General features: G+C 41.6%; 1 protein-coding gene and 1 pseudogene across 2 annotated transcripts; both read right to left on the reverse strand.

The window, feature by feature from the left end:
* Window positions 1-603: 603 nt before the first annotated feature.
* Window positions 604-7,750, reverse strand: LOC311103972 (G2/M phase-specific E3 ubiquitin-protein ligase-like). Its single transcript, XM_084145610.1, has 12 exons — window positions 7,487-7,750; window positions 7,264-7,381; window positions 6,843-7,149; window positions 6,676-6,755; window positions 6,349-6,401; window positions 4,403-4,439; window positions 4,257-4,324; window positions 4,050-4,139; window positions 3,638-3,950; window positions 2,909-3,081; window positions 1,546-1,760; window positions 604-1,470 (listed from the first exon to the last, which is right to left on the reverse strand). Exons 3-12 carry the CDS (start codon window positions 7,132-7,134, stop codon window positions 1,235-1,237), a joined length of 1,557 nt encoding a protein of 518 aa, XP_084001736.1. The 5' UTR covers window positions 7,135-7,149; window positions 7,264-7,381; window positions 7,487-7,750; the 3' UTR covers window positions 604-1,234.
* A 2,498-nt stretch (window positions 7,751-10,248) lies between these two features.
* On the reverse strand, window positions 10,249-18,048 carry LOC311103826 (dehydrogenase/reductase SDR family member 7B-like; annotated as a pseudogene). The gene is made up of 7 exons: window positions 17,909-18,048; window positions 17,631-17,749; window positions 17,191-17,397; window positions 16,933-17,025; window positions 14,999-15,151; window positions 14,679-14,870; window positions 10,249-10,355 (listed from the first exon to the last, which is right to left on the reverse strand). The product of its transcript is annotated as a dehydrogenase/reductase SDR family member 7B-like (transcript).
* Between the last annotated feature and the right edge of the window lie 818 nt (window positions 18,049-18,866).

An 18,866-nucleotide genomic window follows, 5' to 3' on the forward strand; every position in this document is an offset into this window, starting at 1 on the left:
GCCGGATACTTCAACGGGAGTCATGAGCATCAATGCCTATTGAGATATTGCTTTGGTGATGTTATTCAGAAGGACTTGGATGAGTGTGTGAGACTGTGGAACAGCCACAGGATTCGCCCTTCCAGAACAGCAGCATGTCCAGGAGGAGTGCCCAATGAACTCTACTACTTGCCACACAGGTGATACATTGGTGATAATAAACAGATAAAAGCATTAATGTAACGTTTTAGCTTAAATGAAAATAAATGCAATTATATATTCTATTTAACATAGGTTTGGCTCCAGAGACTGCGGATTTCAAAGTGAACAAGCTGAACTGGATGCCCTTCCTGAGGCTAGCCTGTCAATGACTCCTTGTGGGGACCCAAACATGCAGGAGTACTTGGACTTTGCCATGGAACACAATCAGTTACAGAAGCCAGACAACTGGGAGTCTGCATCCGAACTATACATGAAACTAAAAGAAATGGCTCAGCTATGAAATGATCAAAAAGGGAGGGTTTTTTGTAGTGGTGGAATACTGCTGTCTGTCTGAACACAATATTTATGAATCTGTCACCCAAAGCTTAATTGTTTTTAAGTGTGAAGTAAATTAATCAAAAATAGTAATCAGTATTTATTACACTTTTGTAGTATTGAGAGTAATGGATCTAAAACATTTTCAAAATGTTTACTGTGAGAAAAGAACATGCTCACATACAGTAACATTATAAAAACAACTTTGGCAACTGCACTTTAAAAGTGCACCTTTAATAGGGTTGGGCATCAAGAACCAATTCCTACTTGGAATAGTTAAAAAAATTACGATTCCATCGGAATTGTTTCTTTATTGGAATCGTTTTGGAGGATTGGGTTTCAAATCTGATCATGGGTTCCAAATTTAACATGCGCAAGTTTTGGTTTCTGTAGCGGCCAGGTGCTTGTTGTGTTGCAGCCATGGAGCACAGTAAGCGGTGCTCTAGTGTGGCTTTATTTTACATTGAAAAAGCCCCGTCAAACTGCAACCCACCTTTGAATCAAAATAAAACTTTCCTCTTATTTGTGAAATAAGCATGTGACCCGTTTCAACTCCACCACTCAAAGAATCGGAATCGAGAATCGATAAGAACCGGAATCAAAAGGAAGAATCGGAATTGGAATCAGAATCGTTAAAATTTAAATGATGCCCAACCCTAACCTTTAACAACAACAACTTTTTCAGAGTCTTAACTCTAGGGGTCATCCATCATATAGCTTAGAAACAGCCGAATCCTGGACTATTTTGAATTCCAAAGTCCATTTGTGACTTAAACAAAATGTATGAGTCTAGGAGTGGTAATCTCAAGGAGTTTGAACATGTATTTGCCATTGGGAACGCAGAGTCCTCCAGGAACTCTATTTGTGGCAGTGGTTCCAAGCCAGATGGGGGAAGTGAAGACAGCCCAGTAGCAAACATCAAAACATCTTCCACAGACACAGCAGCCTGGCCTTCTGCAAAGAAAAACAATTCAGATACATCACTGCCATGTGTTTTCTTAACTAGTTATAAAAAACAAACTAACAAACCTTCACAATCAAGGAGATAGTCTGCCCAGTAGGCCATGGTTTGACTTTCTTTAAGTCTTCGATTACTCCCCGAAGGACTGAGGTCAGGTTTGAAGAGTCTCCCAAGTTCAAAAGCAGTGAGTCGCCTTTCAGAGTGGCACATGACAGGGGCCAGCAAAGTAGGGTGTTGCTGTAGTGCAGTCAAAAACTCCAGGGTTGAAAGACCATCTCTGAATCTACAGAGTGAACACAAACATTGTTTCACTGCTGTGTAGTGCCAATTGAATTTAAAATTATCTAAAGAAAACTATTAAATATTCTCTTCTCTACAATTACTATCCACCTTGAAAGATAGTTGATTTCAAAAACCCTATTTTTGCATTGCACATTAAACGTTAATTGTTACAAACTGTAAGTATAACACACAGAAACAAAAGACTGGAATGACACAGACGGATGGGTGGCTTGAGCACTCACACGATGCCTTCAGAAAGTCTACACACCCATTGCACTTTTTCACAACTTTGTTTCGTTATAGATTCAATTTAAAATAGTAATATTAATCTTTTTCCTCATCAGCCTACACACAATACATCATAATGACAAAGCAAAAACAAGTTTTTAGAAATTGTAGCAAATTTAATAAAAATTTAAAACTGGAATATCACATTCGCACAAGTTAATTAACCATTTTCTCAGTACACTGTTGAAGCACCTTTGGAAGTAATTCCAGCCTGGATTCCTCGTGTATGAAGCTACAGGCTTTACACACAACATCACCACACTCTTTATATCTGATTTTCAGGGACATTTACAAGAGATACTAAAACCTCTCTGCATGTCAGGATCTCTATGAGAACTGAGGGCAGAAATAGATCCATATGTAAATGACACTGCTACAGTATGGAGCAGGTGGTTGGATAAACAGCAGCAAGTCATCAAGGGTTTGATGGGTAAAGTGAGCCTCAAACCATCACTCTGCTGCCAGATGTGCAGCAGAGGTGGATGGATCACTTTAAGGGGTAACTGGACTGATTTTCCTCTATGGAAGAGTTAGTCAGGAGGAGAAACCTAAGATCTCATTTCTGTTTTTGCTTTGTCATTATGATGTATTGTGTGTAGATTGATGAGGAAAAGGATTTAAATATATTTTAAATTGAATCTATAAAGGTGTGCAGACTTAATGAAGGCACTGTAGTTTGACACAGAATGAAGTGACATCACATATCCGTTGAAATACACTAAGGTACAAATTCTGATTAAGGACAAATTGATAACAGATATACATACTTGCATAAACCAAAGATGGGGACCATGAGGCATTTCAAACAAAAAATTCATACATAAATAAATAAAAATCTCATCACTACAAATATCATCTTACCTGTCAATTACAGATGAGTTGCGGTCAATGATATACCATTGGAGGTAGTCTGACACGATTTCTTTATTTTCTTCCACAGTAGCCACATGTCTCAGACAACCTGCTGTCTGTAACATTGTGCTGTGTCTCATCATACATTCTTGCAGAGCATCCAATGAAGCAGCATTCTCAATCTGAAAGACATGAAAATGGGCAAAAACACCCCAGTCAATAACTGTATGCACTGTATCTCCTTGCCTATTTTTTTTATAACGTACATAGCAAGGTGTAATCTTACACTATCAAAAACTAATAAATTAATTAAATATATTCCGCACGTGATATAGGAAGTAAACATAGTCTCAAAATAACACTGCAGTAAGTATGAAAAACTCTGCCCTACCATACCCTTATGCTATTCTCACCTCTTGCAAAGCTTTCCCTATTTCTTCATCAGTTATTAAATTATTTGTTGCTTTGAATGAAGGCTGGCCTGCAAGATAATGTACAAGATCTTCTGACAGGAAATGGGGTCCTGGACCTCCATGCACAACTGACACAGCAATCATCTTTCCTGCCAAGTAGTATTCATCCTCCCTAACAGCTGTGAATGAATTCATATTGCAAAATTAAAACAATGCATTACTGTATATACTGTAATATGCAAGCATATGTCATGTGATATATATGGTCAATGAGCATTAACCAACCATTAGTAGCCTATAGTACACATCCAACCAATATGCATACCCTTTGCATTGTAGACCAAGACCGATGTCCTTCTGGTCCATCAAAAATGGGCCGGTCTTTTAGGTGTTTCATCAGTAGAGTTAAAAACTCTCGTCTTGGACCACCAGTGTCAATTCCCTCTTCCAGAACACCAGTATCATCAGTAAATTTCACCAGCATGTCACAGGTTTCAGAATATGTTGTACGCTTGAAACCTCTGACTGCCCCATCCCAAACATTAGCCCTTGAGATGTTAAACCGGCTGACTTTTTTATGATCAATAGGAAGAGACAGGTTTGCTACGATGTCAGGTAATGCAATGTCCGTCTCCTCCCTGTAATGACAAAAAGTTAATTCATTTGTGGATATTCCAGATATACAAGAACTATTGTACAGTGAAAAAACTGGAGTGCTATAGTCAAAAGCATATTACATTGCTGTGTGTTGGAAATTCTTCACATTGACAGCAACCGGCTCTTCGTCCTCCTGCTCAACATTTGGTGAATACAGGTCTGTGTATTTACTGTTGGGAAATTGCCATTTCCATGTTAAAACATCTTACAAACAAAAATGTCTTCCCCATGTAATCAGTTCAATACATTTAAATTATGTCAGTCATTATCTTTTTTTTTTTACTTACCTGTAGCAAGAAATTTTTTCTGGATTTGCTTCCGGTGGATCCAGATCCTCAGCATCAGATATTACTATCTGAAAAAATTATTAAAATGTCTGAAACAACAACACTGAAAGCAAGAAATGTCATGCTGCCACAGTCTGCCTTATTACCTGTCCTGGCTGAATTGTTGATTGTCCTGGTGCATCTCTGAAACATGATAAAACATATTAAAATGATTATCTCCATGATAAAGGCTATAATGTAGCTTTGAGTAGCATGTAGTAGTAGAGGGAACAGAAAGATGTATTTTAAAAAAAGATTATTTTGAGAACATGTGGATAGGAGCGCTTCCTGGACTCAAATCTGAGTTAGTTTGAGTTTCTTTTTTAATGGAAAAGGTATAAAATAAAAGAAAGCTCAAACTACTATTTTTTAACTATTAAAATGCTTGTATTGCAAGTGGCCAAGCCATACAGAACCAATTTAAAAGAACTTTAATGCGTTTTTGCATCTAGCCTTCGTCAGGCGAGTCAAACAGATGAAATGAGAGACAATGGGTCTTTTCTAGTGTCCAAGGTGTTCTGGGCTAGAGTGGGTGTTGTAGACATCTTAAAACCAGTAGGTGTCCTTCAGGCCTACAATAGTCAAATCATGTAAACATTATGTATATTTACATTTACATTTTAGTCATTTATATCAAATCAAATCAAATTTTATTGGTCACATGCGCCGAATACAACAGGTGAAATGCTTACTTAAAGCCCTTAACCAACAGTGCATTTATTTTAAACAAAAAAGTAAAAAATAAAACAACAACAAAAAAAAGTGTTGAGAAAAAAAAGAGCAGAAGTAAAATAAAGTGACAGTAGGGAGGCTATATATACAGGGGGGTACCGTTGCAGAGTCAATGTGCGGGGGCACCGGCTAGTTGAGGTAGTTGAGGTAATATGTACATGTGGGTAGAGTTAAAGTGACTATGCATAAATACTTAACAGAGTAGCAGCAGCGTAAAAAGGATGGGGTGGGGGGGCAGTGCAAATAGTCCGGGTAGCCATGATTAGCTGTTCAGGAGTCTTATGGCTTGGGGGTAGAAGCTGTTGAGAAGTCTTTTGGACCTAGACTTGGCACTCCGGTACCGCTTGCCGTGCGGTAGCAGAGAGAACAGTCTATGACTAGGGTGGCTGGAGTCTTTGACAATTTTGAGGGCCTTCCTCTGACACCGCCTAGTATAGAGGTCCTGGATGGCAGGAAGCTTTGCCCCAGTGATGTACTGGGCCGTACGCACTACCCTCTGTAGTGCCTTGCGGTCGGAGGCCAAGCAGTTGCCATACCAGGCGGTGATGCAACCAGTCAGAATGCTCTCGATGGTGCAGCTGTAGAATTTTTTGAGGATCTGAGGACCCATGCCAAATCTTTTTAGTCTCCTGAGGGGGAATAGGCTTTGTCGTGCCCTCTTCACGACTGTCTTGGTGTGTTTGGACCATGATAGTTCGTTGGATGTGGATGTGTCCCATGTTTCCTATTGGTGGATTACCACTAGAAAAAACCCAGTGTCTCTCATTACATCTATTTGACTCCCTGACAAAGGCTAGATGCCGAAACGTGTTGGAGTTCTTTAAGTTGGTTCTGGATGACCGTGCCACTTCAGTAAAGGCCTATAGTACCTATGCAGGATCGACAGTGATGTGGGACATATGAATGGACAGTGGATACCCCCCACTTCATTCTCACGTGTTTTTTTTAATGGATTGGTTAATTTTTGTTTATTCAACTGCAAGAGCAACTGTATTTCAGTGGGTTTATTCTGTAAAGCTCTGCTCACACAGGCAGCTGTGGGTCCTTTAGGTAGGGAGCGAGGGGGCACCGCAGTCAGTTACAGAAACAGCTGATAGCATGTAGCAACGTTGAGCTTATGTGCAGCAATATAAATGTATGTATAATGTGTATGTGAATAAGTAGTGAAATATCTGCTAGTAGTTTTATCAGTTTTGTGAGTTAAATAAAAAAAAAGGTGAAATTGCACTTTACCTGGTAGTGAAAGCACTGTAGCCCAACAAAATATGAATTATTATTGCACGTGTGAAAATTCCTTTGTGTCCAAGTGTGCAACACCTACCTTTCATCGTCCAGCTTGTGTTTGGGAGTACTTCGATTTTGTGGTTCAAAAACCTGAGAGGAAACGGATAAAATGATCAACAACTTTCAACAGGTTCCATTATTTTTCCATTACCACATACAGTATATATCAATGCTGAATGGTTGTCTGTGTTACTGTATAATAGTTACTGCAAAATAATCAAAACAAGCCTTTTTCCACTAAAATATTGACCAGGACATTGATTTTATGCTTAAAATCCAATGTACATCTAATTAATAAATTATATGAAAATGAATAAATACAAACATACATAAATATTTTTTAAAAGAGAAATAACTGATGTACCAAAGTGTCAGCACGATTGAGTTCAGCTGTGCTCCTTGTTGTGATGACAATTTCAGAATCAGAGTCTGAGGTATCATCCACTGAAAAAAATAATTTAAACAACCATTATCTATCCTCCAGCAGAGTATCTAAATATGTAAAAATATTGAATCATGAGATCCACTAACCTCTTTTATTGTGTTTTTCTAGGCAAATGAAAAAAGTGATCCTGGAATATGCCTTTCCTATTTCCTTTTTATATTCTGCCAATTTGAATGGCCTTTCTGACCCAGGCACATGAACCACCTCTGAGCAGTCTGGATACAAAAGGACATAAGGTCCTTCGTGCATGTCCTTGTTAAATGTTGTCATTTTCTGGACAGCTTGTTTCAGTAGATCAGGTGCTGCTACCTCTGGGTCTGTAAATAACGGTAGTGTTTTCCCTCTTAGAGGTTTTAAATCAGTTCCACTTGGCACCATCAATCCTACGTTTATCTAGTAAAATAACAAAGATATAATTAATGTATACATAGGTAAAATAAATATACACAAACACACAAATACATATAGAGCATTGCAAAATTGTATAGGACGGTCAGTACACCTTACCTGGACGTGTTTTCTTTAGGCCTATATCTTCCTTTTGGCCCATAGTTAAAAGACTGTCGTTCTTTTGATTTCGAGCTTCTGTACTCCATGAACTGTTTGTATGATGGGCATGGTTGTTCTGCAGAAATGGACAGAGTTCCGAAACAGAAAGTTAGAAGCCGCTCAAAAAATCATTAGCGTTACTGTCCTTAGATAGCTAGCGTTTTGGTTTTGCTAAACTTACTTTGCATAGCACTGTCCGGCTGTCGAGACGTCCCCTGTGTTTCCAATGTTTCCGTCTTGTCCGCGTCCTTTAAAAACTCCAAACACCGACCACACGTAAAGCAAAACCGCGTTAAGCTGTTCATGTGTTTGCCACAAAACGGGCAAAACATCCCTCGGCCGCAGTCCATGTTCGGGCGGTCACCATAAACTTCTTTGACGCCATAAACTCCACAACAACAACACGAAAAGACCACGCTCATCACTTCCGTGTCACTTCCGGTGTGTGGTACGTTCCCTTTCCGTGAAGAATCTGTCATTTGTAAATTTGTTTCGGGACTGGTAAAAGTGTTTTGCGTCTTGTTAATTTGTTTTCTAAAATGTAAATTTGTTTTCTAAAATGTTAATTTGTTTTATAAAATGTAAATTTGTTTTATAAAATGTAAATTTGTTTTATAAAATGTTAATTTGTTTTCCAAAATGTTAATTTGTCTCGAGCTTTGTAAAAGTGTTTCATTCTTTGTAATGTTGCTTTGCACTTCCCGGCCACCGTAATGATGCCATCAATGGGTTTCCAAATATCACCATGAGCCCGTCCTCCCCAATTAAGGTGCCACCAACCTCCTGTGGACGGCACGCACATCGCCATAAAATCACCATCCCAAAACGATTAAAACTATGTTAACAGAAAAAGCTTCCACTCTTTACGTGCAGATGATAGGTTATGGTATGTGCAAAAGACGCCTATAGGAGGGAGCCGTTGTGCGCGTGCACATATAGGATGTCCGTACCAGGAATAAATCAATTATACTTTCACCCCTGCTTATTGATGAGTATTGCCTACTCATTTGAAGTATATTTGCCATTGCTAAAGCAACTTGAATTGTCATTATTGTCCTCTCTTTGTAGCTATGTTTTTATTTTGGTCAAGCCACAACTGAGCGAGCCAAATAAATCATTTTCGTTGTACTCAATCTCTGACACTAGCACCTCTAGTTCAGTTTGGGAAAAGTTTTTTTTTTGGTTGTGCCGTTGTATTTAATGGTACGGCGTTGTATATTCCCCACAAGCTTTAAAGGGATGATTTTAACCATAATATGGTTAATTAGGGGCGTTTCGAAATACAAACAACCAAGATCGTGCACGAGCACCGAGGCTGAGAACAATTGATATTTATCAATGGTTATCTCCTACCAGTGTGCGTATAACGTGTGTAGGATTGTTTGATAAACCACACTTTTCTATGCATATGACCATTCTAAATTCCGTTTGTAAGTAGTAGTATTTTAGAATAATTTCTACTCAACATTGATAAATGAGGCCCCTGATGTGAGCGATGGTCACCAAATAACCAATTCTAAAAGACAGCCTCTATAGGGGATTAAAAATGTAAATCAAACATTTACTGAGAGGAGCATCCTGCTCAAGGGTTGTCTCCTCAAAGGTTTCTATGACAGGAACATCGTGCTCGAGGGTTGTATCTTCAGAGTTGCTTCTCTGGGTAAGTGTGATGTTTTGTAATGAAATGTGTTAAAATTGTATCTTCACATCTAGCAATTACCCATGCAGGTAAAGGGTACAAAAAGATCATATGAAAGTAATAGTTAAGTACCTGCACACTGTTGTAATATTGTCATGCCTACTCCCGCTCTGGCGTTCGACGTCGCCGGTCTACTAGCCACCGGTCCTGGCAATCCACATTACACACACCTAGCAACCATCATTGCGCATACCTGCTCCCCATCGTTACACACACCTGGACTTCATCATCACCCTGATTACTCTCCCTTTATTTAGCCCTCAGTAGCCTCAGTCTTCGATGGCTATCCGTCTGGATAATCTTCTTTGAGAGCGCCGGCACCCCCTCTTTCGCCTTCCTCTTCTGGCCGTCCTGAAACAGAGCCTGAACCCATGGAGGTAGGGACCACACACCTCTCCGCGGCAGAGCGGCATTGCCGGAGACAGCTGGGGCTCTGTTCCGATTGTGGTCAGGAGGAACACCAGCTTCAGCGGTGTCCGGTGCGTTCCAACCTGGAGTCCACGAGGGCAGAGGGGCGGCCCCGTGATCATCCGTCTCCCGGGGTATGCTTGAGTATTCCATCATTACTTTCCGCGAAACCCTTTTTGGTTTCCATTTCACTGGCTGGCTGTCCCTCGTGTGGTCTCTACAGCTCTAGTGGACTCTGGCGCCGCTGGAATTTCATCGACCAGGCCCACTCCTCCTTTCATCGCCTCTCCTCTCACCTCTCTCCTCAAGGGTGGTCCCTGTAAGTTTGTGTGGAGTCCTGCAGCCGACGAGGCCTTCCGTATACTGAAGGGACATTTCACCCACGACCAGAATTCACTGCGTCACTCCTCCACCGGGCTGACCCCCTTCCGTGGACCCCAAGCCAGACCGAAGCTCCTGCGGTGGACGAGTGGTTCAGGTGCTCAGAGGAGGTTTGGAACGATGCCCATGTGACGCTCCAGCGCTCCGTCCGCTGTCAGAAGGCGCAGGCGGACTGCCACCGCAGTGAGGCTCCCGTTTTCCATCCTGGTGATCGCGTCTGGCTCTCCACCAGGAACCTATAGGAAGCTGAGCCCCCGGTTTGTGGGGCCCTTCAAGGTCCTCCGGAGGGTCAACGAGGTAACCTATAGATTACAACTCCCCACTAACTACCGAATCTCACCCTCTTTTCATGTTTTCCTCCTCAGGCCGGTGGTTCCTGGTCCCCTGGCTGGTGCCGTCACCTGCGACACCCCCTCCACCTCCCCTTGACATCGATGGGAGCCCCGCCTATGCCGTCAGGTCCCTCCTGGACTCCCGATGACGTGCGGGTCAGCTCCAGTACCTGGTGGACTGGGAGGGGTATGGTCCAGAGGAGCGCTGTTGGGTCCCGGTGGACGACATCCTGGATCCCAACATCATCATACGTTACAAATATCCTCTTCGATATCTCTTTTGTAGTGGAGCTGAATGACGATGAAAACTTTGATGATCAAGGCCTCCCTCTTGGTGAGAATTTCATTCCAGCATTGGGGAACATCCCGCACAAGTACTGTTCATGACACAAACTGTTCACACACCTCTTGTTGGTGGAGACAATTTTACAGGTTTAAAGCTTATTTCCTGCAATTCTACACATTTTGTAATGGGGTGCAAAGAACATTTTGCGGTTTTAAAACTCATTTTCTTGCATTTCAATACATTTTGCCATGTGATATTTCAGTGACCAAAAAAGTACAAAATCTATGCACTAAAAAAAAGAAATAAAAAAACTTTGATCTGGATAGGGCTGTTGCGGTCAAGACATTTTGTCAGCCGGTGATTGTTAAGCAAATAACTGCCGGTCTCACGGTAATTGACTGTTAATTAACATAAACACGTTTAGCATCTCCTGTCTTCCACGCATAGACTACATGCCACTGATGCTGACCTTTGGAACATCCACATTTTAACAAGGTCTAATAAATCTATTTAACATAGCCTACACCATCACAATAAATTCATTATTTATTTTAGACAGGTCTCAATAAACATGATATGAAGAAAATGTAGTCTATTTCAGAAGAACAGAATAGCATACATACTCAGAATTGTCCTTATGTTAGGCCCTTATCTGGCTATGGCTGTGGGCTACAGTTGTTAATTTAGCAGACAAGATTTGCTTAGAATTCTGTGGCATTATTTTTATATTATTTTATAGTATGAAGAATACATAGCTGAATAAAATAGAAAGTATATTTTCTCCAAATGATTTCCAAGGGAGTGGGCACATGTGGCTATTCTGTGTTTAGCGGTTAACAAAGAAACAGGTCCTCCTATATGCTTGGAGTTATTTATGCAACTTTAGTTGTGATACAAACGTTGGATTTTAAATACAGTCTAAGGCTGCATGATGCAACTCTAAGGATGATTTGAAAAAAAGATGCATGAAAGGCATGAGCTCTGCATTGTTTCTTGTGCAGGCTGCACTTCATCAGTCTCTCATTCACAATTTGACAAGCAAATTGGATGTAGTCTATCACAGTGCCATCCGTTTTGTCACCAAAGCCCCATATACTACCCACCACTGTGACCTGTACGCTCTTGTTGGCTGGTCCTCACTACATATTCCTCACCAAACCCACTGGCTCCAGGCCATCTATAAATCACTGCTAGGCAAATCCCCGCCTTATCTTAGCTCATTGGTCACCATAGCAACACCCACCCGTAAGTATGCGCTCCAGCAGGTATATCTCACTGGTCATCCCCAAAGCCAACACCTCCTTTGGCCGCCATTCCTTCCAGTTCTCTGCTGCCAATGACTGGAACGAATTGCAAAAATCTCTGAAGCTGGAGACTCTTATCTCCCTCACTAACTTTAAGCATCAGTTGTCAGAGCACCTTACCGATCACTGCACCTGTACACAACCCATCTGAAATTAGCCCACCCAACTACCTCATCCCCATATTGTTATTTATTTTGCTCATTTGCACCCCAGTATCTCTATTTGCACATCATCTCTTGCACATCTATCATTCCAGTGTTAATACTAATTGTAATTATTTTGCACTATAGCCTATTTATTACCTTACCTCCATAACTTGCTACATTTGCACACACTGTATATGTATTTTCTGTTGTATTTTTGACTTTGTTTTGTTTTACCCCATATGTAACTCTGTGTTGTTTTTAATCGCACTGCTTTGCTTTATCTTGGCCAGGTCGCAGTTGTAAATGAGAACTTGTTCTCAACTGGCTTACCTGGTTAAATAAAGGTTAAATAAAATACAAATAAAACTTGATAATATTCTCACCAGGCCTCGAATTTCCCGGTGGCATCCCCCTTGTGTGGCCGTAATGCCCCCTAATAAATCCATGCCTTTTCCAGCCAAAGTGGCCATTGTGCCCATGGGCTGAATATAATAATTATAATTCCCTTCTCCCAGTACTTTATTTTTTACCATTTTCTACATTGTAGAATAATAGTGAAGACATCAAAACAACGAAATAACACATATGGAATCATGTAATAACCAAAGAAGTGTTAAACAAATCAAAATATATTTGAGATTTGAGATTCTTCAAATAGCCACCCTTTGCCTTGATGACAGCTTTGCACACTCTTGGCATTGTCTCAACCAGCTTCACCTGGAATGCTTTTCCAACAGTCTTGAAGGAGTTCCCACATATGCTGAACACTTGTTGGCTGCTTTTCCTTCACTCTGCGATCCGACACATCCCAAACCATCTCAATTGGGTTGAGGTCGGGGGATTGTGTAGGCCAGGTCATCTGATGCTGCACTCCACCACTCTCCTTCTTGGTAAATTAGCCCTTACACAGCTTGGAGGTGTGTTGGGTCATTGTCCTGTTGAAAAACAAATGATAGTCCCACTAAGCCCAAACCAGATGGGATGGCATATCGCTGCAGAATGCTGTGGTAGCCATGCTGGTTACGTGTGCCTTGAATTATAAATAAATCACAGACAGTGTCACCAGCAATGCACCCCCACACCATAACACCTCCTCCATGCTTTACGGTGGGAAATACACATGCAGAGATCATCCGTTCACCCACACCGCGTCTCACAAAGACACGGCTGTTGGAACCAAAAATCTCAAATTTGGACTCCAGACCAAAGGACAAATTTCCACCGGTCTAATGTCCATTGCTCGTGTTTCTTGGCCCAAGCAAGTCTTCCATTCCTGTGGCAGTCCTCATGAGAGCCAGTTTCATCATAATGCATAATGGTTTTTGCGACGCACTTTCACCGTAACAGCCCTAGATCTGGACATTTCCGACAAGTTATAAATAGCTCTCTAAGGCATGCAATGACTAACATGATGCGACTGAAATTTTGCTGGTGGGGAGAGAGGGTTGAGGAGTAGGCTTGAAGCACTGGGCATCTTGTTATTACATGCATTATCTGAATTAGGTCCACAGAATTAATTATACCTAGGAGGAGCGGCTTCTATGGAGGAACATTGAATGTCCTTTGAGCTAGCTAGCTAACAAGCTTGTGTGTGCAGAGCGGCACCGGAATTAAAAACACGTCTTACCTTTTTGTAGTTAATAAATCCAACGTGAAACGTGATGAGGCATACAGTATCCTTAACTAGCATTAATCCATTCTTCTCTAGCTAATAAAAAAATGCCTGGAACTTAAAATAATGTTGTTAACCGGTTCCCATGCTTTTCAAATAACGGTTCTGTTCCGGAACAGTATGAATCACTTTCGTTCCAGGTTCCGTTCCTTGAAAAATGATGTTATTTTCCGGTTTCCGGTTCTGTTCCCTGAATTGGTTCCAACCCCTGATATAAACCACTGTGAAATATATTTTCAATAACAACAAATATTGTATTTTCAGCTGTTTGAAGCTGTTGTACAAAACCGAAAGATGCAAAAAACGAAATTTAAGAACGGGAAGCATAGAAATAGCGCACATAGAACAGATCTACAGCTTCTTTTAGACTTGTTTTCAATGAAAATGACAGAGCTATAACTCACATTTCTATGTCAATTTGGTCAGGTTGCCAATAAAGTTACATATTTAATGTAAAATAGAACTTCTAGAAACGTTTCATGGGAACATTGCAAGAACATTCAGAGAAAACCGCTGGACTGTCACTCCATGCTGGTGGGAAAATCCCATCATATACTCCAGAAAATGTAAACTTTCCTTGTTGGATTTTTTGGGGGAACATTTTGATCACTATGTTTACTCAAATTATTCTGTATTCATGTAAATTGTATTTCTCAGTCAGCATGTGTTACCATGTAATACATTATATTGTATTAGGCTGCTGTACATGTTTTCACCCTGTCCTGTTTTTCACTGTTTTTGATTGTAATATCCTTTGAGAGAAATAAGGTTATTAGAATCAATCCCTGAATGCAATACCTTTTTATTAACCTGAAACTCTATACTATAGTTTACATTTTAGATTTTTGTCATTTAGCAGACGCTCTTATCCAGATACATACATTTTTCATACTATATCTGCACCATCAACAGATTTGTTCAAAAACAATCATCATCACCTAATACAGTATTCACTAATGAAGAACTCACAGATGACAGAGCAACTGAGTTTTCTAACAGGTCTATTAGCTAAACCAGTAATTGTGATATAGCTCAGGGGCACACAACACAGAGACATCAAACTAATAATCTGTTATTTGTGTTTAATTCAGAAATGATAATGAAAACAAACTCCAAAGCTAATCATTTCAACAAATGAAATGTACTCAACAATGTTTGGGTTGCCCGAGAGGCCATGAGTTTGAAGAAGAGGGCGGGCCACAGGGTGCGAATGTAGATGGCCAGAGTGGGCAGGGGCCCAGCCAATAGGACCTCTTTACTCCTGTGATGGACAGCCTTCAGGACCACTTGGGCCACATCTTTCGGTTCCCGCCCCAAAGCTGTCGTCTTGTCCAGGACTTCACCAGAGTAGAAAGGAGAGAAATAAATAGACTACTAACGTAATTACAGAGAGAGGGGGAGGGGAAGAGCAGACAGAGAGAATGAGAGAAAGAGAGAGAGTGGTCAGCTAATTCCTCTCCCTTACCTCCATATTTGGAGCCATCCTCCATGACAACGTTAAGAGACAGGTTGGTTCTGATGTAGCCAGGGCTGACCACTGTCACCTGTATACTGTAGCGCTCCATCTCAGCCCTCAGACAGTCGAAGTAGGCCTGGGTGGCGTGTTTGGAGGCCGCATCTGCTCAAAACACACCATATGTTTATTCAATTTCATTGCTTTACTACTACAGTCGTGATCAAAAGTTTTGAGAATGACACAAGTATTGGTCTTCACAAAGTTCGCTGCTTCAGTGTTATGAGATATTTTTGTCAGATGTTACTATGGTATACTGAAGTATAATTACAAGCATTCCATAAGTGTCAAAGGCTTTTATTGACAATTACATTAAGTTTATGCAAAGAGTCAATATTTGCAGTGTTGACCCTTCTTTTTCAAGACCTCTGCAATCCGCCCTGGCATGCTGTCAATTAACTTCTGGGCCACATCCTGACTGATGGCAGCCCATTCTTGCATAATCAATGCTTGGAGTTTGTCAGAATTTGTGGGTTTTTGTTTGTCCACCCGCCTCTTGAGGATCGACCACAAGTTTTCAATGGGATTAAGGTCTGCGGAGTTTCCTGGCCATGGACCCAAAATGTTGATGTTTTGTTCCCCGAGCCACTTAGTTTTCACTTTTGCCTTATGGCAAGGTGCTCCATCATGCTGGAAAAGGCATTGGTCGTCACCAAACTGTTCTTGGATGGTTGGGAGAAGTTGCTATCGGAGGATGTGTTGGTACCATTCTTTATTCATGGCTGTGTTCTTAGGCACAATTGTGAGTGAGCCCACTCCCTTGGCTGAGAAGCAACCCCACACATGAATGGTCTCAGGATGCTTTACTGTTGGCATGACACAGGACTGATGGTAGCACTCACCTTGTCTTCTCCGGACAAGGTGTTTTCCGAATGCCCCAAACAATCGAAAAGGGGATTCATCAGAGAAAATGACTTTACCCCAGTCCTCAGCAGTCCAATCCCTGTACCTTTTGCATAATATCAGTCTGTCCCTGATGTTTTTCCTGGAGAGAAGTGGCTTCTTTGCTGCCCTTCTTGACACCAGGTCATCCTCCAAAAGTCTTCGCCTCACTGTGCGTGCAGATGCCCTCACACCTGCCTGCTGCCATTGCTGAGCAAGCTCTGCACTGGTGGTGCCCCGATCCCGCAGCTGAATCAACTTTAGGAGACGGTCCTGGTGGTTGCTGGACTTTCTTGGGCGCCCTGACGCCTTCTTCACAACAATTGAACCTCTCTCCTTGAAGTTCTTGATGATCCGATTAAATGGTTGATTTAGGTGCAATCTTACTAGCAGCAATATCCTTGCCTGTGAAGCCCTTTTTGTGCAAAGCAATGATGACGGCACGTGTTTCCTTGCAGGTAACCATGGTTAACAGAGGAAGAACAATGATTTCAAGCACCACCCTCCTTTTAAAGCTTCCAGTCTGTTATTCTGACTCAATCAGCATGACAGAGTGATCTCCAGCCTTGTCCTCGTCAACACTCTCACCTGTGTTAACGAGACAATCACTGACATGATGGCAGCTGGTCCTTTTGTGGCAGGGCTGAAATGCAGTGGAAATGTTTTTTTGGGATTAAGTTCATTTTCATGGCAAAGAGGGATTTTGCAATTAATTGCAATTCATCTGATCACTCTTCATGACATTCTGGGTTATTTGCAAATTGCCATCATCAAAACTGAGGCAGCAGACTTCGTGAAAATTAGTATTTGTGTCATTCTCAAAACTTTTGACCACGACTGTACAGATATCACTGACAGAGCTATTTGCAGGTGGAAATAACACTTGTTTCAACTTCCTTTGGAAATGTGCCGTATTACGGTTCGTAGATTGTTGTTGTCTGATTTCATGGATAATTATTTTACCTCAGTTATAGGGTTGGCATCACTTTTGCTACATTACTCACAAGCTGATCTGTAGGGGATGGCAATCTTCCCCTGGACACTGCTGATGACCACTACGTGTCCACTGTGCCGGCGAACCATGGAGGGCAGGAGGGCTACAGTTGGAGAGAGAGAGAGGGATGGAGAGAAAGGGAGAAAACAAACAAAGTTGAGAGAGTGGAGAGAAGAATCAAGAGACTACATGAGTTCAAGACATTAATGGCATTTGTCATTTGACCACAGAGTGTACATTTGGAAATCAGGTGATCATAACCTTCTACCTTGAGTTAGAGCTGGTAGTAGTTGGTATCCATGACGTCCCACTGTACGGAGATGTGCGTCTCCAGGATGTTGCTGCGGTGACTGATGCCGGCGTTGTTGATGAGGACGTCCACGTGGCCGTAGCACCTCAGGATCTCCTTCACGGCTATGGCAACCATTTACGCTGTGTCGGACAGGTCAAAGATCACCATAATGGGGGTGTACGTCTGCCGGTGATGACGTCATAGACATGTCATAAGAATTCAAGGGGTGCATCTCAATAGTCTAATGTTGCTGTCTCCCCTCGTCCCCTTTCCTTCATCTGACATGATGTAAAAAAGCTGAACTGGTGAAGGCAAAATTCTAGTATTCAACTAATCGCTCTCCCTTATCGTATGTTTTCAGATCAGCCCAGTGGAGGAAGAGGAGATGAGAAGTGAGTGAGTGTGTGTCTCTATACCTGCTGCTGGCTTTCTGCTGCGGTGGCTGTGAGCTCCTGAACTATGTCCTGTAGCCTGGCTACATCCCAGCCACACAGAACCAGCCTTGCTTTGGCAGCATGGAACACCCGAGCACACTCTGCAACACAACACACACTATTTTAAAGTTGGTAACTAGAACCTTTGAGTATGTTTTTTATTTTAAAAAATTGTGATTCTGTCTCTATGTAGCCTACATTGTGTTGCTGCGAAATTGCCTCGAGGACATTTATGTTTTCATATCTAAAGTAACACTCACCTCTCCCCAGGCCAGAGCTGGCTCCAGTGATGACCACCACAGCATCCTGGATGGTAGCCCCCTGTTGGAGCCTCTGGAGCAGCCGGTAGAGCAGCACCAGCCCCAGCCCACCAGCACACTCCCCCCATTACACGCTCCATGGCTGGGATGATTGGACCGGACCATCCGACCCTATCAGTTTACCCCGCCTGGACAACACACAACCACTTCTCTTCAGGATTTCTAAGCTACTTCCCAAATGGCACCCTATTTTCTATATAGTGCACTACTTTTGATAGGAATCTGGTCGAAAGTAGTGCACTATGTAGAAAATAGCATAATTTCACAGGCAAGTCTTATGCTAATTTGCATAGTTAATTGTTTAATTCCAGCATTCCCTTCCAGCATTTTAATCAATTTATAAATGTCCTGCGCTAATGTGTTATCATGTGCACACTGTGTCATGTTTCTTTTGTCTTAGTGTGCTTCTATAAAAATACAAAAAAATAACTTTTCCTTGACAGTATAATTATTCTCCTCTGACTGTGCATTTTCGGCAATTCTTACTTTTGACACTAGAGGGCGATCGGGCGATTTTTAGGGGTCTGTACTCCCGAAGTTGTTGACTGTTTTTGTGCTTGCCAGTTAGCTAGCAGTTCTCAACCAGCAAGAATAAGCAAGACCTTGCAAGAATAAGGCCAATAACAGTACAGTATGAAATGCTGTTGATTAGCCCATTGGTATTGCACGATGTTCAGCACATTTTTCATATTGGTCATACATATTGCACCGTACACAATTTCCTGTACATTGTGTCACATAAGGGGGGTCCCATTGTACTCAGGAGCACCTCTATTTACTAAGAGTTTTCATCTGTATTTTTCGTAGTCTATTTACCATCACAAACCAATGCTGGCACTAAGACCACAATCAACGAGCTGCATAGGGCCATAGGCAAACAAGAAAATGCTCATCCAGA

The sequence above is a fragment of the Coregonus lavaretus genome (genome assembly GCF_964263955.1).
Source record: "Coregonus lavaretus genome assembly, chromosome: 28".
Lineage (NCBI taxonomy): Eukaryota > Metazoa > Chordata > Actinopteri > Salmoniformes > Salmonidae > Coregonus > Coregonus lavaretus.